Below are 26,828 nucleotides of genomic sequence, written 5' to 3'. Positions count from 1 at the left end.
TGGTTCTTGTTTTTCTTCTTCCTGACAAGATATCAGAGTTGTGCACTTTCTTTTGTAAATTAAATAACAAACCCAAACACAACAAACTTAAAAGCCAGTTTACAACTATTTTGAATGCTTCAAGTTATCCAATCAATTTAGTAACACCAGACAAGTTTTGTGTCTAACTTCTGCTTTGGGTTGTATATTACCTATACTTATGATTAAAGAGGAAAAATAATGGGAAAAATCTACTCATCTGTGTTTGGAATAGCAATTGCTCCTATTAACATGCTTTCAAAGAGTGAGAATAAATTTTGAAAGGTTGACTCTGCATCCATATACATATGAGAAATGATTTACCACTACAGATTTCTAGCCATGCCTTTTACCTTTACGTGTAATTTTCTTTTTGGTTTTCCAAATGTATTAAAATACAAGTTTCCTTTAACACAAGAGGGCTCAATTATCAGAAAAAGTTATCTTGACAACACTTTGATTTTCTTTTTATGGTTTAATGAATTCAAAATTTGGGGAAAATTACAGTCAGGAAATGATTTGTGGATTTGAGGAGACCATTCTGAAGTTGATGTAAAAGACCTTCATGACTCTGAAGTCCTTTGAATGGCCAACTGTTTTGTACTGGTAGGGGCTCTAAGGTGACTGAGAAGTGGTGGGGATGAGCATCAGGAATAAAAGGGCGAATAGGTGTGCTAGAGAAGTATTTAAGGCAGCAGTAAATTGTGGAAAGTGATCCAACTAGATGAGTTTGTATTTCAGTGTTTGTCAGAGATATAATTTGTAGAGAGTTCTAGATACTTTATTACTTCTGCAGTCTTATTATCATTACTCCCTATCTAACTTGGGGACTGTTATGGGCTGAATTGTGTCCTTCAAAATTCATATATTGAAGTCCCAACCCCCAGTACCTCAGAATGTAACCGTATTTGGAGAAGAGGTCTTTAAAGAAGTGATTAAATGAGGCCATTAGGTTGGGGCCCTAATCCAATATGACAGGTGTCCTTATAAGCAGAAGAAACACCAGGAGCATGTGGGCACAGAAAAAGATCATGTAAGGACACATTGAGAAGGTGACCCTTTGTAAGCCAAGGAAAGAAACCTTAGAATGAAACCAACCCTGCAAACACCTTGATCATGGACTTCCAGCCTCCAGAACTGTGAGAAAATAAATTTCTGCTGTGTAAGCCACCTTGCCTATGGTATTTTGTTATGGCAGCCATAGCAAACTAATACTGATGCCAACTCCAAATCACAAGGAAAACAAGCTGTCCCTTCTCCCTGTGAGAAAGGATGCCCCAAACTCAGTTTCTGATCAGATCAGTGGCTACCTTCGAAAAGCAAGAGGCACTGAAATTTCCCATGGCCCCGCAAGGTTTCCAGGTGCTGGACATCTGACTTTCCCAGGCAGCTGGATGCCCAGGTAGCTCACGTCTGACAAAGTCATTTTCTCATGATTGTACTCAAAGTACAGTGTAGTAGGTAGACCTTGCATATGTCCAGAAATACTTGGACCCAGATTACCTTTCTGTGAGATGGTGGGAGAAATGGGAATCTATGCCTTCTCCTGCTCATACTTCAGTTGTAAAATTCTCTAATCAAGTCTATTTCTTAATTCCTGTCACTTGCCATTGTGGAATTCGTGCAGAATCCTCTTGTTCATAATGACTATAAGCAAATCTTTAGAACAAAAATGGCCCACTTGCTTGTTTCAGATATTAATGAGAAGAAGGAAAGCTGGAGACAACTTGTTCTCTGTCATTCATACGTTTACTCGTTCATTTAATAGGTATGAACTGATGATACTCACCATGTGTTAGACACAATGCTAGATATTGTGTCTTAGCCTGGTGGAGACAAACATGTTTACCAAAAATTACAAGGCCACATGGTAGGCACTACATAAGAAGGCACTGTGGGAGTAAAGGAGGCTTCTTTGTTTGTAAGCAACAGAAACCCAATATGATTGACTTAAGCCAAAGAAACTTATTAGGAGGTTCATAGACTCAATGGGGTTGATCAGGAATCAAAGTATCTCTGGAAGCAGAGGCAGACATTGCTACTGGGATGGACTAGAATCCAATCCTTTTAGGACCTTCCTCTCTCTGTTGAGGAAGACTCCATGATGAATCTGATGGGTCAGCAGGGAAAACAAGGCTTCTCATTACCTTCCTATAAAAATGTATCCATTGGGGAAGATCTAATTCCTCAGAGGAAATTGGGATGGTGAGAAGGGTAAAATGGGTGATGGGAAGCCCACAAACAGCAAATGCCCACCCACTTCATGCCCCTTACTCTGGCTTCGTGAAATAAAGAAATCTTCACAGATTAAATGGCACTTTAGATAGTTCTTAAAACGTAGGTAGGAATTTGTCAGGCCAAGAAGATGAAACTGGTGTTCCACTTGGAGGAAACAGTTTATGCAAATGAACTGGGGGCAGTGTATCTTGAAGAATGAGAGCTTGAGTGTCACGGCTGGTCATGCAGTCAAAGCTGGCTACGGAAGTAAGTGATACTGAGGAGCGCGGACAGAGGGGTGAAGAAGGAGAGGGAGGAGGGAACTGAGGTCATTGTGAAGGTGAAGGCAGGTTTGGTAGGCGAAAGAGAGAGAGAATAGAAGTGGCAGGAGGATGGCTCTGATCAGAGACAATTGTTTTGGAGTTTGAATAGAGACAAGTTGATTGGAGTCAAGGAGGTTCAGCAAGTAAGGCAAGGTCTTTCAACATATATATTTAACCCTCCAAGGTGCTGGTGGCCTATAGCCATTGGCTGATTGATGTGGGAGTAAAAAAGCCCAGCCCCCTTGCCTATGCGAAGGGGGCAATCCTCCAGGGCAATTCGTTCTTCAAAGCCCTAAACTTCTGAAACTCTTATCTTTGCTCAGCTCCTTCCCTTGCCCTAGCCTGCATTCCTCACTTTCTTGTATGTTTCACCAGAAAATCTAGAACTTTAGCACTTAAATTTAAGTATATAAATACCATCTAAATTATCTAGAAAAATAAAAGGGAAAAGAATAATAAATTCATTATTTTGAATCTCAAATTATAGTTACGTTGTGAGCCACATAAAGGATCACTGAGAGTTAAAAGAATGTTTTGTCACTGAGAGTTAAAGGAGATGAATATCTTTTAGTCTGACTAAAAATCAGGTGCTTTCACCATTAAAATGATACAAAAAGATAAAATGGGAAAATCTTTGCCCTGCAGAAAATCTTGCCTCCACAGACACTGTATCTATCTAATTTTAATTGTCTTTAATATAAACCAACTTCAGTTTCTGATGTTCTGAATAATGCATCAGAAGAGCTCTTCACATTTGCCCTTAATGTCTGCTAGAAAGATACAATCTAAGATAAGGAGGGAGAATAACGATCCATTTCTAAAAATAACATTCCATCCAAGAAAGAATGACTCAGCAGAGTTTAGTCAGATAAAGATGCGATCAACTCAAATACACTTGAATAGAGCACAGATATTTACAACAGTCAAGTTTATTCATTCTGTCCCCAGATTATTTTCCTCAGGTATCAATACCTCCAGTGGTATTTCTTAGAAATGGTAGACAAATTATCAGTAGAAAAAAAATTTTTTTCTCTTTAAGTATGTATTAAGCAAAGCTTGAAATAAGAGGGATTCTGACAGATACAAATCACAATCTAAAACTCTTAATTTAGCAGAAAGAAATATGGGTTATAAAACAAGTGAAGAATCAAAAATAATATATATCTATAGTTATAGTTATAAATAGGAGCTAATATTTATAAAGCACTTGGGTCCCAAGGCAATTTTCTCACTGACTGTAAAAGGAAGGCGCCATATCATTCCCATTTTACAGATGAGGTGATGTAGGCACAGAGAGGTTAAGTAACCTACCTAAGGTCATATAGCTGGTACCCAGTAGACAAGGATTCAAATCTAGGCAGTCTGACTCCAGAGTCTGTGCTCATACTACTTCTTAGAGCTACACAAAATGCAGACTCATGTGTTAAATGCAAAGTTACCATCAAATGATGAACAATTTGAAAAAATAAAAAAATTTTAAATATATTTTAAAAATAAATTTATTGTAATTTGTCATAAATATTTTAAAGTTGTTTATTTATAGTAATACTTCATTTATCTGACATTATTGAAAAATATGTTTCATATAAATCATTTTCCCCATTACATGAGTCATATCCCTTTTTATTTTGACTGTTTTCTGATGGAAATCTGTCTAAAAAGGATACAGTATATTCCTCCACCTTCCCCAACAGAAGATAATGAGCATGGTGTAACCTGGTCTTGATGATTCAGAGCATCATTAGGCATACCTGACAATGCCTAGTCTGGTTGGTTTGGACAAGATTATGTAAGAAGACAGTGCTTGTGGGAGGTCTTGGATAATAGGAAGACTTTCAGTAATGAGTGGGAGCAGGGGCAAGGGAAAGATGGTGACATGCTGTACCCATGTCCTCTGGGGTGGGCAAGAGTGCCTGCTGAAAGTGGCTGGGTTGACACTTAGCTGCACTTGCTAATTTGTAACACCTTAGATCACTGTTTCCCAAAGGGTACATAAGATAATTTTAAGTGGTACACACACAAACTTTAATACTTTGATAGTTAATATATTTAATGTATATTCACCTGTAAATTCTATTTGTGTCAAGTGATGCTAATTTCCATTTTTTTCCTTAAAAAATTAACCATGAAATATTTCAAACATATTAAAAAAAATCCAGAAAGTGAAACACACTATAACCCTACCCCCTCACACACACAGTTTAACAGATGGTGACATTTTGCCTTATTTGTTTTAAGTATCAACTCTAAGGAAACAGAATGTACAGAAACACCCAAGCCTCCTCCCAGCATCCTTTCTCCTTGTTCCCTCTTCAGAGGGGTTATTGTCCTGAAGTTGCTATGTAGCTATTTTACTACATATATGTACCCAATATTATTTCTATACTTCGTATAAATAGCATCATACTGTATATACTTTTGCAACTAGGTTTTTCACTTTTTTTTTTTTGCGGTACGCGGGCCTCTCACTGTTGTGGCCTCTCCCGTTGTGGAGCACAGGCTCCGGACGCGCAGGTTCAGCGGCCATGGCTCACGGGCCTAGCCGCTCCGCGGCATGTGGGATCTTCCCGGACCGGGGCACGAACCCGTGTCCCCTGCATTGGCAGGCAGACTCTCAACCACTTCGCCACCAGGGAAGCCAGGTTTTTACTTTTTGAGATTTATTCATCTTGAGTCAAGCAAGTTTCATTCATTCATTTTAACAGCACCAACAGTCTGGTTAAAATTCTTTGTATGTATAATCCACTTTATGTATTCATTGCTTCATTATTTATCCTACTCATTCCATGCACATTAGGTTTTTCCACTTCTGTGTTACCAAAACCAATTCTACAATGAAAATCCTCATGCACATTTCCTTCTACAGATGTGTGAGAATTTATCTAAAAGTACATGTGCCAAGTATGGGATATATGCATCTTAAACTTTACTAAATATTACCACATTGCTGTTTAAAGAGGTTGGACAAAACTTATGCTCTCACTAGTGATGTATAAGGGTTCTTGTTTCTTCACATTCTGGATCACTCATGGGGCTATCTGACCTTTTAGTTTTGCTAATCTGTGTCAAATAATTAATCTTTGCTATTGAATTTGTTTCTGCAATTACTAATGAAGTTAAGTATAATTATCGGCCTTTGGTTGTTTTCACCTTTTAGGAAAATGGGATATTTATTACCTCACAACTGTTAGAATGGCTATCATCAAAAAGGCAAGAAATAAATGTTGGTGAGGATGTGAAGAAAAGGGAAACCTTATACACTGTTGGAAATGTAAATTGGTGCAGCCACTATGTCCTCAAAAAATTAAGAATGGAACTACCATGTGATCTAGCAATTCCACTTCTGGGTATTTATCCAAAGAATTTGAAAACACTAACTTGAAAAGATATGTGCACCCCTGTATTCATCACTTCATTACTTACAATAGCCAAGGTATGGAGACAACTTAGGTGCCCATCAATAGATGAATGGATAAAGGAGATGTTTTATATATATATATATATATATATATATATATACACACACATATATATACATATATATGCGGTACACACACATATACACACACACACACACACAATGGAATACTACTCAGCTATCATCAAAAAAGATGAAACATGGATGAACCTTGAGGGTATTATGCTAAGTGAAATCAGTCAGATGAAGAAAGACAAATACCATATGATTTCACTAATATGTGGAATATGAAAAACAAAAAAACAAATAAAAAATAAATGAACAAACCAAAACAAACACATAGATATAGAGAACAGAGTAGTGGTTAACAGAAGGGAAGTGGGGGAGGGAAGGGCAAAATGCATAAAGAGGGCCAACTGTAAGGTGATGGTTAGAAACTAAATTTTTGATGGTGAGCACACTGTAGTATATTCAGAAGCAGAAGTATAATGCTATATATATGAAACTTATATAATGTTTTAAAGTTTTTTTTGGATATGGACCATTTTTTTAAAGTCTTTACTGAATTTGTTACAATACTGCTTCTGTTTTATGTTTTGGTTTTTGGGCTGTGAGGCATGTGGGATCTTAGCTTCCTGACCAGGGATTGAACCTACATCCCCTGCATTGGAAGGTGAAGTCTTAACCACTGGACCACCAGGGAAGTCCCCAGTTCCCTTATATAATGTTATAAACCAATGTTACCTCAATAAAAAATAAATCTAAAAAAAAAAGAATTGCCTATTTGTATCCTTTGTTCCTTTTCTATTTGGTTTTCATGTTGATTTGTAGGTGTTCTTTATATAACCAAATACTAATTCTTTGTTGACTATATTTGTTGCTTTTTCCAGCGTGTTAGGCTTCTTTTTATGTTATAATAATAAATATATATTCAAATTAAAATTTTTTCAGGTCATCAAATTTATGAATTTTGCCATTATGGTTTTATTTTTATCTTTTCTAAGACCCCTTTCTTATGCCAATATCATAATTTCTTCTAAAATTATTGAAGTTTTGATAATCACATTTAGGTCTTTAATAAAACTGGAATTTTTGTATATGAGGTGGGGATGGGATCTTATGTTAATCTTCATCCAAATGATAATCAATGGTCTGTGTATAATCTGTTTATACTTTCCCAGCACCACTTATTGAAGAGGCTATCTTTTCTCCATTGAATGTTCTTGCCTCCTTTGTCATAAATTGGATGCTCATATGTGTGTGGGTTTATCTCTGGGCATTCTATCCTATACCATTCATTTACATTTCTGTTTTTGTGCCAGTACCATACTGTCTTGATTACTGTGGCTTTGAGGTATAGTTTGAAGTCAGGGAGCCTGATTCCTCCAACTGTTTTTCTTTCTCAAGATTGCTTTGGCTATTCAGGGTCTTTTGTGTTTCTATACGAATTGTAAAATCTTTTGTCCTAATTCTGTGAAGAATACCATTGGTAGTTTGATAGGGATTGCATTCAATCTGTAGATTGCTTTGGGTAGTATAGTCATTTTCACAATACTGATTCTTCCAATCCAAGAACATGGCATATTTCTCCATCTGTTTATGTCATCTTTGATTTCGTTCATCAGTGTTTTGTAGTTTTCTGAGTACAAGTCTTTCCCCTCCTTAGGCAGGTTTATTCCTAGGTATTTTATTATTTTTGTTGCAATGGTAAATGGGAGTGTTTCCTTAATTTCTCTCTTTGATTTTTTGTTGTTGCTGTATAGGAATGCCAGAGCTTTTTGTGCATTAACTTTGTATACTGAAACCTTACCAAATTCATTGATTAGTTCTAGTGGTTTTCTGGTGGCATCTTTAGGATTTTCTATGCATAGTATCATGCCATCTGCAAACACTGACAGTTTTACTTCTTCTTTTCCAATTTGTATTCCCTTTATTTCCTTTTCTTCTCCGATTGCTCTGACCAGGACTTCCAAAACTATGCTGAGTAAGAGTGGCGAGACTGGACATTCTTGTCTTGTTCCTGATCTTAGTGGAAATGCTTTCAGTTTTTCACCATTGAGTATGATGCTTGTGGTGGGTTTGTCATATATGGCCTTTATTAAGTTGAGGTAGGTTCCCTCTATGCCCACTTTCTGGAGAGTTTTTATCATAAATGGGTGTTGAATTTTGTCAAAAGCTTTTTCTGCATCTATTCAGATGATCATATGGTTTTTATTCCTTAATTTGTTAATATGGTGTATCACATTGATTGACTTGCGTATATTGAAGAAACCTTGCATCCCTGGGATAAATCCCACTTGATCATGGTGTATGATCCTTTTAATGTGCTGTTGGATTCTGTTTGTTATTATTTTGTTCAGGATTTTTGCATCTAAGTTCATCAGTGATATTGGTCTATAATTTTCTACTTTTGTGATATCTTTTTCTGGTTTTGGTATCCGGGTGATGGTGGCTTCGTAGAATGAATTTGGGAGTGTTTCTCCCTCTGCAATTTTTTGGAAGAGTTTGAGAAGGATAGGTGCTAGCTCTTCTCTATATGTTTGATAGACTTCACCTGTGAAGCCATCTGGTCCTGGACTTTTGTTTGTTGGAAGATTTTTTTTGTTTTTTTTTTGCAGTATGCAGGCCTCTCACTGTTGTGGCCTCTCCCATTGAGGAGCACAGGCTCCAGACGTGCAGGCTCAGTGGCCATGGCTCATGGGCCCAGCCACTCCATGGCATGTGGGATCCTCCCGGACCAGGGCACAAACCCATGTCCACTGCATCGGCAGGCGGACTCTCAACCACTGTGCCACCAGGGAAGCCCTGTTGGAAGATTTTTAATCACAGTTTCAATTTCATTACTTGTGATTGCTCTGTTCATATTTTCTATTTCTTCCTGGTTAAGTCTTGGAAGGTTATACCTTTCTAAGAATTTCTCCATTTCTTCCAGATTGTCCATTTTATTGGCACAGAGTTGCTTGTAGTAGTCTCTTATAATCCTTTGTATTTCTGCAGTGTCTGTTGTGATTTATCCTTTTTCATTTCTAATTTTATTGGTTTGCATCCTCTCCCCTTTTTTCTTGATGAGTCTGGCTAAGGGTTTATCAGTTTTGTTTATATTCTCAAAGAACCAGTTTTAGTTTTATTGATCTTTGCTATTGTTTTCATTTTTATTTCATTTATTTCTGCTCTGGTCTTTATGATTTCTTTCCTTCTACTGACTTTGGGTTTTCTTTGTTCTTCTTTCTCTAGTTGTTTTAATTGTAGGGTTAGATTGTTTATTTGAGATTTTTCTTGTTTCTTGAGGTGAGACTTAATTGCTATAAACTTCCCTCTTAGAACTGCTTTTGCTGCATCCCATAGGTTTTGCGTCATCGTGTTTTCATTGTCATTTGTTTCTATGCATTTTTAAAATTTCTTCTTTGATTTCTTCAGTGATCTCTTGGTTATTTAGTACAGCCCTGTTTACCCGCCATGTATTTGTGGTTTTTTACTGTAATTGATTTTCAATTTCATAGCATTGTGGTCAGAAAAGATGCTTGATACGATTTCAATTTTCTTAAGTTTTCTGAGGCTTGATTTGTGACCCAAGATGTGATCAATCCTGGAGACTGTTCCGTGTGCACTTGAGAAGAAAGTGTATTCTGCCACTTCTGGGTGGAATATTCTATAAATATCAATTAAATGTATCTGGTCTATTGTATCATTTAAAGCTTGTGTTTCCTTATTTATTTTCTGTTTGGATGATCTCTCCATTGGTGTAAGTGGGGTGTTAAAGTCCCCTACTATTATTGTGCTACTGTTGATTTCTCCTTTCATGGTTGTTAGCATTTGCCTTATGTATTGAGGTGTTCCTATGTTGGGTGCATAAACATTTATAATTGTTATAGCTTCTTCTTGGATTGATCCTTTGATCACAATATAGTGTCCCTCCTTATCTCTTGTAACAGTCTTTATTTTAAAATCTATTTTATCTGATACGAGTATTGCTACTCCAGCTTTCTTTTGATTTCCGTTTGCATGGAATATCTTTTTCCATTCCTTCACTTTCAGTGTGTATGTGTCCATTGGTCTGAAGTGGGCCTCTTGTAGACAGCATATAAGGGTCTTGTTTTTGTATCCATTCAGCCAGTCTGTGTCTTTTGGTTGGGGCATTTAATCCATTTACATTCAAGGTTATTATCAATATGTATGTTCCTATTACCATTTTCTTAATTGTTTTGGGTTTGTTTTTGTGGGTGTGTTTCTTCTCTCATGTTTCCAGCCTAGAGAAGTTCCTTTAGAATTTGATGTAAAGCTGGTTTGGTGGTGCTGAATTCTCTTAGGTTTTGCTTGTCTGAAAAGCTTTTGATTTCTCCACTGAATCTGAATGAGATCCTCTGGGTAATCTTGGTTGTAGGCTTTTCTCTTTCATCACTGTAAGTATATCCTGCCACTCCTTTCTGGCCTGCAGAGTTTCTGCTGAAAAATCAGCTGATAACCTTAGGGGGATTCCTTTGTATGTTATTTTTTGGTTTTCCCTTGCTGCTTTTAATATTTTTTCTTTGAATTTAATTTTTGTTAGTTTGATGAAAATGTGTCTTGGTGTGTTTCTCCTAGGGTTTATCCTGTATGGGGTTCTCTGCACTTCCTGAACTTGGGTGACTATTTCCTTTCCCATGTTAGGGAAGTTTTCCACTATAATCTCTTCAAATATTTTCTCAGACCCTTTCTTTTTCTCTTCCTCTTCTGGGACCCCTATAATTCGAATGTTAGTGTGTTTAGGGCTGTCCCAGAGGTCTCTGAGATTGTCTTCAATTCTATTTATTCTTCTTTCTTTATTCTGCTCCTTGGCAGTTATTTCCACCATTTTGTTTTCCAGCTCACTTAATTCATTCTTCTGCCTCAGTTATTCTGTAACTGACTCCTTCTAGTGTATTTTTTCATTTCAATTATTGTGTTGTTCATCTCTGTTTGTCTTTTCTTTAGTTCTTCTAGATCTTTGTTAAACATTTCTTGTATTTTCTCAATCCGTGCCTCCATTCTATTTCTGAGATTCTGGATCATCTTTACTATCATTACTCTGAATTCTTTTTCAGATAGATTGCCTATTTCCTCTTCATTTATTTGGTCATGTAGGTTTTTACCTTGCTCCTTCATCTGTGACAAAGTTTTTTGCCGTCTCATTTTTTTTTCCTTTTTTTTTAATGAGTGGGATTTTGTTCCTATCTTGTTGGTTTTTTGGCCTGAGGCCTCCAACGCTGGAGTTTCTAGGCTGTTGGGTAGAGCTGCGTTTTGGTGCTGAGATGAGGACCTCTGTGAGACTTCACTCCGATAAATATTCCCCTGGAGTCTGAGGTTCTCTGTTAGTCCAGTGGTTCGGACTGAGAGCACCCACCGCAGGAGCTTCTGCATGGCCCCTGGCTTGTGAACCAAGTTGGTTCACTTGGGGGTTCACTTGGGGGTTCACTTGGGTGTTCCTCCCGTCTCCTTGGGCATCCTACCAGCGGCCATCAGGCACCCTAGTTATGGGGAGACACTAACTGCACGTCTTCCCACGCTGCCATCTTGACTCCACCCCCCCAACAAGGCTTTTAATGTAGGAATTGTGGAATTGTTTCCACGAAGTTATTTTGTATTGCTTCTTTCAGGTTTCCAGATTTATCATCTTATTGGTGGAAAGAAATTTGTGTATGTGAACATATTGGCTTGAAAGTGTTCCCACACACACACACACACAAAAATCGGGTGGCATAAATTCAAATTCAAATCTGTATAAGGTGCAGGGATATTGTGTAGGTTATTTTCCAGGAACATGTTTTTCCCTGCGAGAGTCAAAGTGGAGGAAAAGCTTCCTTGATATTTACATATAATGGTGGGTGGTTTGTTGTTTTTTCCTAATCTCCCCTTTCACTGTATGCACAGCTCTATGAGACTCTTAGTTTTATTCATAACTCTTCATCTCAATTCCCTTGTCAAAGATCTTTATGTCTTTTTTATTTTCCCAGCCTGGGATTTAAAATCCAAGGCTCATCCATTACCAGCTCTGATCACAGCTTGCCAAAACATCAACTCACATGGTTATTTTTCATTATTTCTAGCACCTGGGGATTTCAGTTTCTTGTAAGCCCAGGCCTTCATTTAAAAAAAGTGTTTTGGCATATATTAGGTGTCATTTTTAGGTATTTGTAAGCAGTAGGATTTTCATATTGGATTAAACCACTATTTTGCCAGAATAGGAGATCTTTAGTGATTTTTTTTAGAAAATAAATTCATTCACAAAAAAACTTGTGTTGATTTAAAGAAAAACTTTAAGTAATAGGAAAGACATTAAATGGTACACAGATTGGGTTCCCTGATAAGCAGACTTTAAGAGTTTGGAGTATTTATTAAGAAGTGTCCTTGGGACTTCCCTGGTGGTGCAGTGGTTAAGAATCTGCCTGCCAATGCAGGGCACATAGGTTTGAGCCCTGGTCCGGGAAGATCCCACATGCTGTGGAGCAGCTAAGCTCATGTGCCACAACTACTGAGCCTCTGCTCTAGAGCATGCAAGCCACAACTACTGAGCCTGCATGACAAAACTAGTGAAGCCCATGTGCCTAGAGCCTGTGCTGTGCAACAAAGACAACCACCACAACGAGAAACCCCCGCACAGCAATGAAGAGTAGCCCCCGCTCACTGCAACTAGAGAAAGCCCACGCGCAGCAACGAAGACCCAATGCACCCATAAATAAATAAATAAATAAAAAGAAAGAAAGAAGAAGTGCCCTTGGGAAGCACACCTGGTGAAGAAGTTGGATTAGGCAGAAAGAGAAGCTGTTATGCAACCTGCAACAGAGAAGAACAAACCTGACTCCATATCAGATCTATTCCTTTAATTCTAACCCTTGTGTTCTGTTGCCTGTGCTCAGCCATGCTGGCTCTGCTCCTTTTGTAAAAGAATGTTGCTTATAGCCTGAAATATACATGATAACCCATTCTCAAGGTTCTGACCTTTGAAGGTATAACACTTTTCCATACATATAGAGATAAAAAGTTGCAGAACAGAAAATAATAATTGTCTTCTTGGTGTTATATAGGAACATTGTGACCAGACCTACTTGGACAGCTGCAGGAACAAAGGATTCCTGCACCAAAAAGTTTGCAAGAATGAGCCATACCTCCTTCAATCTTAGTATAAAAGAAGCCTGAATTCTAACTCAGGTAAGATGGTTCTTTGAGACAGTAGTCCACCATCTTCTCAGCCTGCTGTTTTTCTGAATAAAGTCTCTATTCCTTGCCCCAACAACTAACTTGTCTCTTGATTTATTGGCCTGTCATGTGGCAAGCAGTACAAGCTTGGACTCGGTAACAAGCCCAGTGAAACCCTTTCCTGACCCCAGAGGGTACTCTGGAGCTAACATGTCTCTTCTAACTCACCTCAAGTTAGACTGACATGGTCAGGCCTTTATGTTCCCGAACTGATTAGTCATTGGAAGTTGCCTCTCCCAGGAAGGAGGCATAACTTTGGGCTATGCAGTTGTCTGCACCTGAGACAGTCTCTAAAGGGACTGACTGCTGAAGGCTGTCTGTGAACTTCATTTCCAGCAACTGGGCAACAAGTCCCTCTTTGAAGAGAGGATCTGAATGGCACTTCCCAGTGTCCTCCACATACATTCCACAGTCAATAAAGTGGAATACAAAAGATAAACTTAGCCTAGCTGGTCACAGACCCTAGAAGTGAGAAAAAAGAATGCCAACCCTGGCTTAAAGCAGGATTCTAAGACACTCCCCTCCAACCAAGAACACAGGAGCTGTATGGTCTGATCACCAAAATTAATGATGATTAATTCCAAGAAATGCCAGGAAGGATCTGGTCAGGAAGGACAAAGAAACTAGTGTTCCAGTTGCCTGCAGGAATAGGCTCCACTGTTCCCACTGCATGATTAATTATTGATTTGTCTTTTTAACAATTTAATAAAGATAATTACTCTATTAGACTCAATTCTGACTCAGAAAGAAGAATTAGTTATTGAAGTTCTAGTGATAAGATACCCTGAGAGAAAATGAGCATGCCGTTAAAAAAATGTAATGGGATATGAAAGCATTGTGTTCAACTATAAAACACCATTCAAACATACTCTAAAACTGTAAGGTTTTATTATTTTTATGTAGCACCTATATTGTAGTATATTGTAGATAATGCTGAACTTGGAGTCAGAAGATCTGAGTTTACATTCTACCTCTATATAGGAAGAATTCAACTCAATTTAATTCAGCAAATATTTATTCATATTAAGTATGTGACAGACACAATGCCAGGCACAGATCTTGCCTTGAATTAAAGGGAAAACAAATGCTATTGGTTATATTTGACAATCTCTAGGTAAAGGAAAAAGTGATAGGGATCTGAAAATTGGTAGATAGTTCTCCTATTTTCAAGATGTAGAAAAATATATTCATATTCTAGAACCAGCTTGATGCCAATCTCCTTAATTTCTCTTTCATTTTTTGAACAAATTTTTATACACAGTTTGTGAGCCTTGAGTTAAGGAGATATTATCACTAAGAATCAGGAAGTTTTTTGAGAATGTTAGGTTCAATCTACTTTTTCTTTTCTGAAGGACTAACAAGTCTGGGGAGTAGCATTTATATAAAACACCTATATCCCATTTTTTATGATATCCTGTACACAAAATGTTGAAATGGGAACTGAATGAGAATGGGATTTAGCAAAGTTTTTAGCCAGCTCTATAACCATGTATAACCCATATTTCTGGTTCATTTCATAGCTTGTAAATGTTCCAAGGAAGGTTACTTCTCCATGGCTTCCTCTACTTTCTTAACTACTGATTCCATAAGTACTGTTCCTGACACTAGGCTTCTGTGTGGGGTTGAAGGTGGGGGATCAGGAAGGCGTGTCTGCCTACCTTCTATCTACCAATGCCTATTAAGGCATCTTCCCAAACAAGGGCAGTGCACTCTGTACAAGGCATTCTGATAATTAAAATTTTATTTTTTCAACCTCATCACATGTAGATTTTTATCTGTAAATATAATATTAGAGATTTATGGTGGATTATTGTGGGCTCTAGGCTCTAAACTTGGTCCTGTCTGGTTAACGTCTGTAACAAGAATTTGGGTAAAAGATTGGAGGGCATGCTTGTCAAAAAATATGAATGACAGAAAACTAGGAGAGTTTGATTGATATAATTGATAGGTTGAAATAGTCCCAAATGAACACAATGAAACAAATAGACATAAATGTAAAAGATTTCACTTAGATTCAAAAATTTAGTGAACACATAAGGATTAGGAGATACCTGGCTGTGATGGTCAACTTTATGTATCTATTTGGTAAGTACAGTCTCCAGTTATGAAGTCCTACATGAAACTAGTTTTTGCTGTGAGGGCATTTAGCAGGCACCTTTAAGTAAGTGAGATTATCCTAAATAATCTGGGTTGGGCTGATTCAAACAGTTGAGAGGCCTTAAGAATGGAACTGAGGTTTCCCTGAAGAAGAAAAAAGTCCACCTGTAAACAGCAGCTTCAGCTCCTGCCTGAGACTTCCAGTCTGCCTTGTTGATAAACTACCCTGTGGGTTCCGGACTTGCCCAGCCAGCTCCCATAATCGCATAAGCCAATACCTTAATATAAATCCTTTAATATATATCTCCTACTGGTTCTTTTTTTCTGGTTGAACCCTGATTGATACACTGGCTTAGTACCTTTAGGTGTGAAAAGATTTCAGTTTGCTCTAAGTTTGTTATGCGTTAATCGCTATGAGTGGGGGCCAGAAACAACTCACAGGATCTTAGAAACAATATGCACGAGCCACAGTATCCAGTGAAGGGGAGCCACAGCTCCATTGCTGGAGTCCATACCCATAGCGGGATTATTCTGTCCACCTCCAGCTGCCTAAGATCACTGTGGGGAAGGGATTTTGGTGTAATGGAAGCTAACTTTATAAGAAAGAGATATATTAAATAATGTCACAGGTTGCCCTGTATGATATAGTGAGCTTAGTCACAGGTATTTAAGTAGGAGCTGGTGTCATCTGCCAGGAATATCTGATGAAAGATACTAGACTAGATGACCTCTAGTGTTCCCTAATTCTAAGGTTCTGTAATTTTACTTTTAATAACTATGCTTCTAATGCATGCCACTAAATGTCCTCATCCTTTTAGTTCATGCCATTTAATTTCCCTTGTCTGGAAAACCTAGTGTGTTCGTTGTCTTCTGATTGCTTTTCTAGAGCCATTCCATCCTGCTCTATGCCCATATGGGCTTCTTCAAAGGACTCCCTTGCCCTCCAGCTTCTGGTTAGATTTGGCTGAGAGGCACCAGCTGGAAGTACGAAGGGTAGGAAGAGAACGAGGTAGGAGTATTTATTCTCCAGCTCCCCAAGTCTGGGTTGCTGCAGGCTGGCTTAGTCCCTTGACCTCACATCATAGTTCTGTCAGAGGGTCCTCTCCACATACCTCTTGCTTTCTTTCTCAGCATCCCAGTAGCCACTACTGCCCTGAGACCCTACAGACCTAGGGGTGGTAATGCCACTGTGGTTACTATCCTAGGTTTCTCCACACCCTGTCTGCACTTTTAGAAATAGGCCCTTGACTAAATTTTACTCATATAAATTTAATTTTTTATTTTTTAAAAAATATTTATTGTATATATGTGCCACATCTTCATTATCCATTCATCTGTCAATAGACATTTAGGTTGGTTCCATGTCCTGGCTATTGTAAATAGTGCTGCAATGAACATTGCGGTACATGTCTCTTTTTGAATTATGGTTTTCTCAGGGTATATGCCCAGCAGTGGGATTGCTGGGTCATATGGTAGTTCTATTTTTAGTTTTTTAAGGAACCTCCATACTGTTTTCCATAAAGAGGTAGACACAGAAAATGGACTTGAGGACATGGGGTGGGAGGGCCAAGCTGGGGTGAAGTGAGAGTAGCATTGACATATATACACTACAGAATGTAAAATAGTTGGCTGGTGGGAAGCAGCAGCATAGCACAGGAAGATTGGCTTGGTGCTTTGCGATGACCTAGAGGGGTGGGATAGGGAGGATGGGAGGGAGGCTCAAGAGGGAGGGGATATGGGGACATGTGTATGCATATGGCTGATTCACTTTGTTGTGCAACAGAAACTAACACAGTACTGAGAAGCAATTACACTCCAATAAAGATCTATAAAAATAAATAAATAAATATATCACTTCTCAAAAGTAAATTTATTTATTTGGTTGTGTCCGGTCTTAGTTGTGGCAGGCAGGCTCCTTAGTTGCAGCTCACCAGCTCCTTAGTTGTGGCATGTGAACTCTTAGTTGAGGCATGTATGTGGGATTTAGTTCCTGGACCAGGGATCGAACCCAGGCCCCCTGCATTGGGAGAGCGGAGTCTTAACCACTGTGCCACCACGGAAGTCCCCATATGACTCAAATTAAATGTGTCATTTGTTTCCTGTCAAAAATCCTACCTGGTACTTCAAGTAACATGCATGTCAACATTTTTATGTCCTATATAGAGCCAACTCTTCAAATGAGCAGTCAACCAGTCTTTTGGAGTAAATGTGGGAAAAATACTCTTAAAATATTAAGATTAAAAAAATTTAAAAATCTTTGTCGAAGCAAGACTCTCATAAAGACCAAGGACAGACTAGGTCAGTAAGAGTCCTTCCAGCTCCAAAACTAACATCTCTCTCCTCTGGAATCCCTTGGTTCTCAATGTCTATCTATTGCTCTTATTAGTAGTGATCACTTTTCTATGTTTACTTCTGGCAGAAGGAAACATTTTCTAATTTGTGTAAATCTTGATGAATGGATGTTATGACTATTATAAGACAGGGGTTCTCAAATGTCCTTGAAACATTTAGGTAGGCATCAATGAATGCATGTACGCTCCCTAGAGATGTGGAGGACAGGAACACATTTCTTTAAAGTCTTAGGTTTGATAATTCAAAGTGTGAGTTTTGAAATCTACTGCATACATTATACTGTTAGTACTAAAATGAAAATGTTTTCAATTATTTACCATTATTTTTTTCCCCATAAATTTATTTATTTATGGCTGTGTTGGATTCTTATTGCTGGGCACGGGCTTTCTCTAATTGTGGCAAGCAGGGACTACTCTTCGTTGTGGTGTGCGGGCTTCTCATTGCGGCGGCTTGTCTTTGTTGTGGAGCACGGGCTCTAGGTGCACGGGCTTCAGTAGTTGTGGCTCGCGGGCTCTAGAGTGTAGACTCAGTAGTTGTGGTGCATGCGCTTAGTTGCTCCATGGCATGTGGGATCTTCCTGTACCAGGGCTCGAACCCGTGTCCCCTGCATTGGCAGGTGGATTCCTAACCACTGAGCCACAAGGGTAGTCTCTACCATTATTTATTTCCCTTAAAATATTCAAGTAAATTTGGTGCTCAGGAAATTGAGCATCTTTAGCATACAGTTCAATATTTGCCCTAAGCAATTTTGAGAAGCAAGGGATTAAAATTTCTTAATATTGTCAGCATACATTTGTGAGATGCATATGGTATAGTGGCTAAGAGCTAGAGGACTTTGACACCAGACCGTCTAACACCAGACCATCTAAGTTCAAATCCTAGTTTCCCTACTAAATATTGGTTTTATAATGCTAAGCAAATTATTTCTCTGTGTTGCAAGTTTCACACCTTACAAAGTGGAAATGATATAACCTATCTTAAGTGAACATTAAAAAATATGGGGGATGCTCAATTAGAATTAGCTTATTATCTATTATTATTAGGTATAATATAACCAGTTCCATATAAGGGAAAGGGATCTCATTTGAAGGGTGATATTAGTTACTCTTTTAAACAGCAGAAGCTCTCTTAAACAACCTCTACCTACCTTATTCGCCAAATTAATCAATGATTTTCGTGTCTTCTATCCAACTTACTGACCGATGTCCACAGCATATTGAACTAGTTTGTGGCCAGTGGGATTCTCTTTAGTACAGGTGTTACTTCTGTTCCCACCCTTTGCATACTTACCAAAGATCAGGAGTGCTTGATCCCAAATCTATTTGTATCAATTGTGCTGTTATTATAATTACAGAATTTAACCAAACAATATGTAAACTTACTAAAATAAGTACAAAAAGAAAATGTTGTTTCTATGTAAAGTGATTGAAATATCATGAAAAAACATGATAAGGTGAGCCACTAAAAGTTATCAAATTTAATTGTAGGCAAAGCATTTATAAATGACTGGGGGGAAAGTCTGCAAATATCTGGAAGGATCTTGCCCATACTTCTTCCATAAATATTTTTAGCTCCTTTTTTTCATTAAAAAACTGAGATGGGAAATCATAGATGATACAGTTTGAGTGTGGTTTATACTAGAAATGCCAATCAGTAGACCAATGCTAAATAAAAGGCAGCCCACGTTTCTATGCCAAAAAATGGTCAAATGTACGTTTCAATGTATATGATTTAGATTTAAAAGAACTTTAAGATATGTACATATTTTTATAATGTCATTAAAAACTGATATTCTTACTTTATCTCTGCCAAAGAAGATTCCCTCTCCTAAATAAGATGTTAAATTATAGAAACTCATACATATGTGTTAGAAAAGAGAAAGTTTTCATGTATCAGACTTAAATGTTGAAAATGAGCCTTAAATTTTATAATTGAGCACTAGTTAACTCCTGCACACAGAATCTATGGAGACATTGTTCATATTTTCTTTTTTTTAATACATCTTTATTGGAGTATAATTGCTTTACAATCGTGTGTTAGTTTCTGCTGTATCACACAGTGAATCAGCTATACGTGTACATATATCCTCATATCCCCTCCCTCTTGCATCTCCCTCTCACCCTCCATATCCCACCCCTCTAGGTGGACACAAAGCACCGAGCTGATCTCCCTGTGCTATGCAGCTGCTTCCCACTAACTATCTATTTTACATTTGGTAGTATATATATGTCCATGCCACTCTCTCACTTTCTCCCAGCTTACCCTTCCCCCTCCCCACATCCTCAGGTTCATTCTCTATGTCTGCATCTTCATTCCTGTCTTGCTCCTAGGTTCCACAGAACATTTTTTTTTTTTTACATTCCATGTGTTAGCATACAGTATTTGTTTTTCTCTTTCTACGGTATTTGTTATCCCTTTCCAGATATTTCTCTTCATTCTGTATAACCAACTCTAGGTCCATCCACCTCACTACAAATAACTCAATTTCATTTCTTTTTATGGCTGAGTAATATTCCATTGTATACATGTGCCACATCTTCTTTATCCATTCATCTGTCGATGGACACTTAAGTTGCTTCCATGTCCTGGCTATTGTAAATAGTGCTGCAGTGAACATTGTGGAACATGACTCTTTTTGAATTATGGTTTTCTCAGGGTATATGCTCAGTGGTGGAATTGCTGGGTCATATGGGAGTTCTATTTTTAGTTCCTTAAGGAACCTCCATACTGTCCTCCATAGTGGCTGCATCAGTTTACATTCCCACCAACAGTGCAAGAGGGTTCCCTTTCCTCTACACCCTCTCCAGCATTTATTATTTGTAGACTTTTTGATGATGGCCATTCCGACCGGTGTGAGGTGATAGCTCACTGTAGGTTTGATTTGCATTTCTCTAACTATTAGTGATGTTGAGCATCCTTTCATGTGTTTGTTGGCAATCTGTATATCTTCTTTGGAGAAATGTCTATTTAGGTCTTCTGCCCATTTTTGGATTGGATTGTTTGTTGTTTTGATATTGAGCTGCATGAGCTGTTTGTATATTTTGGAGATCAATCCTTTGTCTGTTGCTTCATTTACAAATATTTTCTCCCATTCTGAGGGTTGTCTTTTGGTCTTGTTTATGGTTTCCTTTGCTGTGCAAAAGCTTTGAAGTTTCATTAGGTCCCATTTGTTTATTTTTGTTTTTATTTCCCTTTCTTCACGAGGTGGGTCAAAAATGATCTTGCTGTGATTTATGTCACAGAGTGTTCTGCCTATGTTTTCCCCTAAGAGTTTTATAGTGTCTGGCCTTAGATTTAGATCTTTAATCCACTTTGAGCTTATTTTTGTGTATGGTGTTAGGGAGTGTTCTAATTTCATTCTTTTACATGTAGCTGTCCAGGTTTCCCAGCACCACTTATTGAAGAGGCTGTCTTTCCTCCATTGTATATTCTTGCCTCCTTTATCAAATATAAGGTGACCATATGTGCATGGGTTTATCTCTGGGCTTTCTATCCTGTTCCATTGATCTATATTTCTGTTTTTGTGCCAGTACCATACTGTCTTGATTACTGTAGCTTTGTAGTATAGTCTGAAGTCTGGGAGCCTGATTCCTCCAGCTCCGTTTTTCTTTCTCAAGATTGCTTTGGCTATTCAGGGTCTTTTGTGTTTCCATACAAACTGTGAAACTTTTTGTTCTATTTCTGTGAAAAATACCACGGTAGTTTGATAGGGATTGCACTGAATCTGTAGATTGCTTTGGGTAGTAGAGTCATTTTCACAATGTTGATTCTTCCAATCCAAAAACATGGTATATTTCTCCATCTGTTTGTATTATCTTTAATTTCTCTCATCAGTGTCATAGTTTTCTGCATACAGGTCTTTTGTCTCCCTAGGTAGGTTTATTCCTAGATATTTTATTCTTTTTGTTGCAATGGTAAATGGGAGTGTTTCCTTAATTTCTATCTCTGATTTTCCATCATTAGTGAATGGAATGCAAGAGATTTATGTGCATTAATTTTGTATCGTGCTACTTTACCAAATTAATTGATTAGCTCTAGTACTTCTCTGGTAGCATCTTTAGGATTCTCTGTGTATAGTATCATGTCATCTGCAAACAGTGACAGCTTTACTTCTCCTTTTCCAATTTGGATTCCTTTTATTTCTTTTTCTTCTCTGATTGCCATGGCTAAAACTTCTAAAACTTTGTTGAATAATAGTGATGAGAGTGGACAACCTTGTCTTATTTCCTGATCTTAGTGGAAATGGTTTCAGTTTTTCACCACTGAGACTGATGTTGGCTGTGGGTTTGTCATATATGGCCTTCATTATGTTGAGGTAAGTTCCCTCTATGCCTACTTTCTGGAGGGTTTTATTGGCATATAGCTTCTTGTAGTAATCTCTCATAGTCATGTGTATTTCTGCAGTGTCAGCTGTTACTTTTCCTTTTTCATTTATAATTCTATTGATCTGAGTCTTTTCCCTTTTTTTCTTCATGAGTCTGGCTAACGGTTTATCAATTCTGTTTATCTTTTAAGACCCAGCTTTTAATTTGAATGATCTTTGCTATCATTTCCTTCATTTCTTTTTCATATTTTTCTGATTTGATCTCCATATTTCTTTCCTTCTGCTAACTTTGGTGTTTTTTTTGTTCTTCTTTCTCTAATCACTTCAGGTGTAAGGTTAGGTTGTTTATTTGAGATTTTTCTTGTTTCTTGAGGTAGGATTGTATTGCTACAAACTTCCCTCTTAGAACTGCTTCTGCTGCATCCCATATGTTCTGGGTGGTCGTGTTTTCATTGTCATTTGTTTCTAGGTATTTTTTGATTTCCTCTTTGATTTCTTCAGTGATCTCTTGGTTATTTAGTAGTGTATTGTTTAGCCTCCATGTGTTTGTATGTTGTACAGTTTTTTTCTCGTACTTGGTATCTAGTCTTATAGTGTTGTGGTCAGAAAAGATCTTTGGTACGATTTCAATTTTCTTAAATTTACCAAGGCTTGATTTGTGACCCAATATTTAATCGGTCCTGGAGAATGTTCCATGAGCACTTGAGAAGAGAGTGTATTCTGTTGTTTTTGGATGGAATGTCCTATAAATATCAATTAAGTCCATCTTGTTTAATGTGTCATTTAAAGCTTGTGTGTCCTTATTTATTTTCATTTTGGATGATCTGTCCATTGTTGAAAGTGGGGTTTAAAGGCCCCTACTCTGATTGTGTAACTGTCGATTTCCCCTTTTATGGCTGTTTGCATTTGCCTTATGTATTGAGGTGCTCCTATGATGGATGCATAAATATTTACAATTGTTATATCTTCTTCTTGGATTGATCCCTTGATCATTATGTAGTGTTCTTCTTTGTGCCTTGTAATAGTCTTTATGTTAAAGTCTTTTTTGTCTGATATGAGAATTGCTACTCCAGCTTTCTTTTGATTTCCATTTGCATGGAATATTTTTTCCATCCCCTCACTTTCAGTCTGTATGTGTTCCTAGGTCTGAAGTAGGTCTTGTAGGCAGCATATTTACGGGTCTTGTTTTTGTATCCATTCAGCCAGTCTATGTCTTTTGGTTGGAGCATTTAATCCGTTTACATTTAAGATAATGTATGTTCCTGTTATCATTTTTTAAATTGTTTTGGGTTTGTTATTGTAGGTATTTTCCTTCTCTTGTGTTTCCTGCCTAGAGGAGTTCCTTTACCATTTGTTGTAAAGCTGGTTTGGTGGTGCTGAATTCTCTTAGCTTTTGCTTGTCTGTAAAGGTTTTAATTTCTCCGTTGAATCTGAATGAGATCCTTGCTGGGTAGAGTAATCTTGGTTGTAGGTTTTTCCCTTTCATTACTTTAAATATGTCCTGCCACTCCCTTCTGGCTTGCAGAGTTTCTGCTGAAAGATCAGCTCTTAACCTTATGGAGATTCCCTTGTATGTTATTTGTTGCTTTTCCCTTGCTGCTTTTAATATTTTTGCTTTGTATTTAATTTTTGTTAGTTTGATTCATATGTGTCTTGGCATGTTTATCCTTGGATTTATCCTGTATGGGACTCTCTGTGCTTCCTGGACTTGATTGACTATTTCCTTTCCCATGTTAGGGAAGTTTTCAACTATAGTCTCTTCAAATATTTTCTCAGTCACTTTCTTTTCCTCTTCTTCTTCTGGGACCCCTATAATTCGAATGTTGGTGCATTTAATGTTGTCCCAGAGGTCTCTGAGACTGTCTTCAATTCTCTTCTCTCTTTTTTCTTTATTCTGCTCTGTAGTAGTTATTTCCACTATTTTATCTTCCAGGTCACTTAACTGTTCTTCTGCCTCAGTTATTCTGCTATTGATTCCTTCTAGAGAATTTGTAATTTCATTTATTGTGTTCATCATTGTTTGTTTGCTCTTTAGTCCTTCTATGTCCTTGTTAAACGTTTCTTGTATTTTCTCCATTCCATTTCCAAGATTTTGGATCATGTTTAGTATCATTACTCTGAATTGTTTTTCAGTTAGGCTGCCTTTTTCCTCTTTATTTGTTTGGTCTGGTGGGTTTTTGCCTTGCTCCTTCATTTGCTGTGTATTTCTCTGTCTTCTCATTTTGCTTAACTTACTGTGTTTGTGGTCTCCTTTTCACAAGCTGCAGGTTTGTAGTTTCTGTTGTTTTTGGTGTCTGCCACCAGTGGGTAAGGTTGGCTCAGTGTGATATGTAGGTTTCCTGGTAGAGGGGACTAGGGCATGTGTTCTGATGGATGAGGCTGGATCTTGTCTTCTGGTGGGTAGGACCACATCCGGTGGTGTGTTTCGGGGTATCTGTGAACTTATTATGAGTTTAGGCAGCCTCTCTGCTAATGGGTGGGGTTTTGTTCCTGTCTTGTTAGTTGTTTGGCATGGGGTGTCCAGCAGTGGAGCTTGCTGGTCATTGAGTGGAGCTGGGTCTTAGCATTGAGATGGAGATCTCTGGGAGAGCTCTCACCGATTGATATTTCTAGCGGCTGGGAGGTCTCAGGTGGACCAATGTCCTGAACTAAGCTCTCCAACCTCAGAGGCTCAGGCCTGACACCTGGCCGAGCACCATGACCCTGTCAGTCACACGGCTGGGTCATACTGGAGAAGATGCCCTGAAGCCAGGAGATAATTTCATGGGAGACCTGTCAGAAGGCTTGTTTGATGAAATCAGGCAAAGGATGGTGAAATTCTGTACCCATGCTCTACTCGCGAAGGGGAAAGTGTGCCTCAGGAAGGTGAGCACGCGCTTCCACTGTTTATATTTTCTAGACTCTTCCTGCATCCAGAGAAATCTATCAACTAATCAGTTATGTCTTTACTAGAGACAGTTTAAGATTGCTAGACCAGAAATAAAAGAGCACTATATTAACTTCAATTTTCTTTAAAGAATGAGGGTTTCTATTAACAGAATATCTGAAATGTTTTATTTACATAATTATGGAGGTTTTTTAATTCATGAGTCTTAATTATCAACCTTGCTTATTACCATCAGTACAAATTCTAAATTAAGTCAGTGGACAAAAACTGACAAAATTTAAGGATTTTGTGTGTATAACTCTTTATGACCATATCCTAAGACTTTTTGGAATGTAGCTACAAAATTTGATTTTAGAGTACATGAAGTCATTTTTAAGTTACCTGTGAGAGGGCATTCTACTTACAATGATTTTTACTTCTTTTCCACAGATGTTTATTTTGAATTCCTTTTATTCTTAATTTATGCTGATTCTTCTTTTTTTCTAAGAGATTTTCTTTTTTATTGATCACATTAATTGATTTTTTTTGTTCCAATATATTTGATAAATATTGTTTGATTTCACTCACTGATACCTACAAAAAAAAAGATTTTTGCTCATTTTTTTCATTTGTAGCTTTTTAAAATGAAACAAGTGACTCTTTAAAAACCAGCTTTAGTGAGATATAATTCATATGCCATAATTATAAATTTATAATTGTACATTTAAAGTGTACAATTCAACGACCTGTAGAATAGTCACAGATATATTACCACAATTTTAGAACATTTTTATCACTTCAAGAAGAAACCATGAGTCCTTTAGCTATTACCCTCCCTCTTCTCTCATTCCCTCTACTCCCAGCCCCGTGCAATCACTAATCTATGTTCTACATCTCTACACATTCCCCTATTCTGGATTTGCATATGAATGAAATCACATAGTCTATGAATTTTCGTGACTGACTTCTTTCACTTAGCATAATGTTTTCAAGTTTGATCCATGTGGTAGTATGTATCAGCACTTCATTCACTTATATGGCCAAATATTATTCTTTATATGGGTATACTACATTTTGCTTATCCATTTGCCTGCTGATGGACATTTGGACTGTTTTTACCTTTTGGCTATATGAATAATGTTGCTATAAACATTCATATACAAGTTTCTGTATGGATAAATGAGGACTTTAAATGTGATTCTTCTTATAGCAGGGTTGCCAGGTTCAGCAACAGAAAATACAGGGTGCCCAGTTAAATCTGAATTTCACATAAGCATGAATTTTTTAAAAGTATAAGTATGTGACAAAGATTGTATGTTAACAAATGGACCCATAGTGTATGATGGCTCAGCGGCCGCTCTGCAATAACCAGGTGTTCAAGTCAGTGGCAGCTCTGCTCTGTGCTTTCATTCAGGGACCTGGGCAGATAAAGGCTGTGCCAGCTTCAACATGTGAATTCCAAGGTTTCCCAGAGTATTTATATCTAGCAGACAGAAAGGGAAAGAGCACAGAAGATCTTGTGCAGAAAGCGTTTTCTGTTTGTTTGTTTTGTTTTGTTTTTTGCTTTGTTTCATTTGGTTTGCTTTGCTCAATTTTCTTTTATAGGCCAGACCGAGAAGTGGCATACACTGCTTTCAGTCACTTTCCATTGGCTGAAGCTGTCATATGGCCCCACCCAACTGCAAGGGGAGTTGGGAAATATAATCTATCTGGGTATCATGAAGAAGAGAACATGGACTTCGATGGGCCTCCAGCATTCTTTGGTACAATGGGATTATCATATATTATTGCTATTAAAAGAAATTGAATTTTTCAATTCAAAAATAGCCAACAGCTAAGTTGAGGAGGCAGTAAAGCTTGGCAAATGCCTCTGCTTATCTGGTGTTTCTATATCCTCCTTCTACAGAGGCTGTTTCCTGATTTAGATTCCTTTCTCGCCTAGTAGGAGTGGGCAGAACAATAGCCAGCTGGAGCTAGTATCAGGGAGCCCTGGCAGACAGA

At 37.8% G+C, this 26,828-nt stretch overlaps 1 protein-coding gene across 2 annotated transcripts in view; it reads right to left on the bottom strand.

Annotated features, from left to right (window-relative positions):
* SEL1L2 (SEL1L2 adaptor subunit of SYVN1 ubiquitin ligase) overlaps positions 1-26,828 on the bottom strand; it is a 110,536-nt gene that overhangs the window by 60,817 nt on the left and 22,891 nt on the right. For both annotated transcript variants that reach the window (XM_073793302.1, XM_033840053.2), the window contains exon 3: positions 25,253-25,421. In XM_073793302.1, coding sequence (XP_073649403.1) covers positions 25,253-25,421 — 169 coding nt within the window. The remainder of the gene's footprint in view (positions 1-25,252; positions 25,422-26,828) is intronic.

This window comes from Tursiops truncatus, chromosome 15 (genome assembly GCF_011762595.2).
Source record: "Tursiops truncatus isolate mTurTru1 chromosome 15, mTurTru1.mat.Y, whole genome shotgun sequence".
In the NCBI taxonomy this organism is placed as follows: domain Eukaryota; kingdom Metazoa; phylum Chordata; class Mammalia; order Artiodactyla; family Delphinidae; genus Tursiops; species Tursiops truncatus.
Note: the sequence above shows the minus strand (reverse complement) of the source record. Positions and strands in the feature narration are given on the sequence as shown.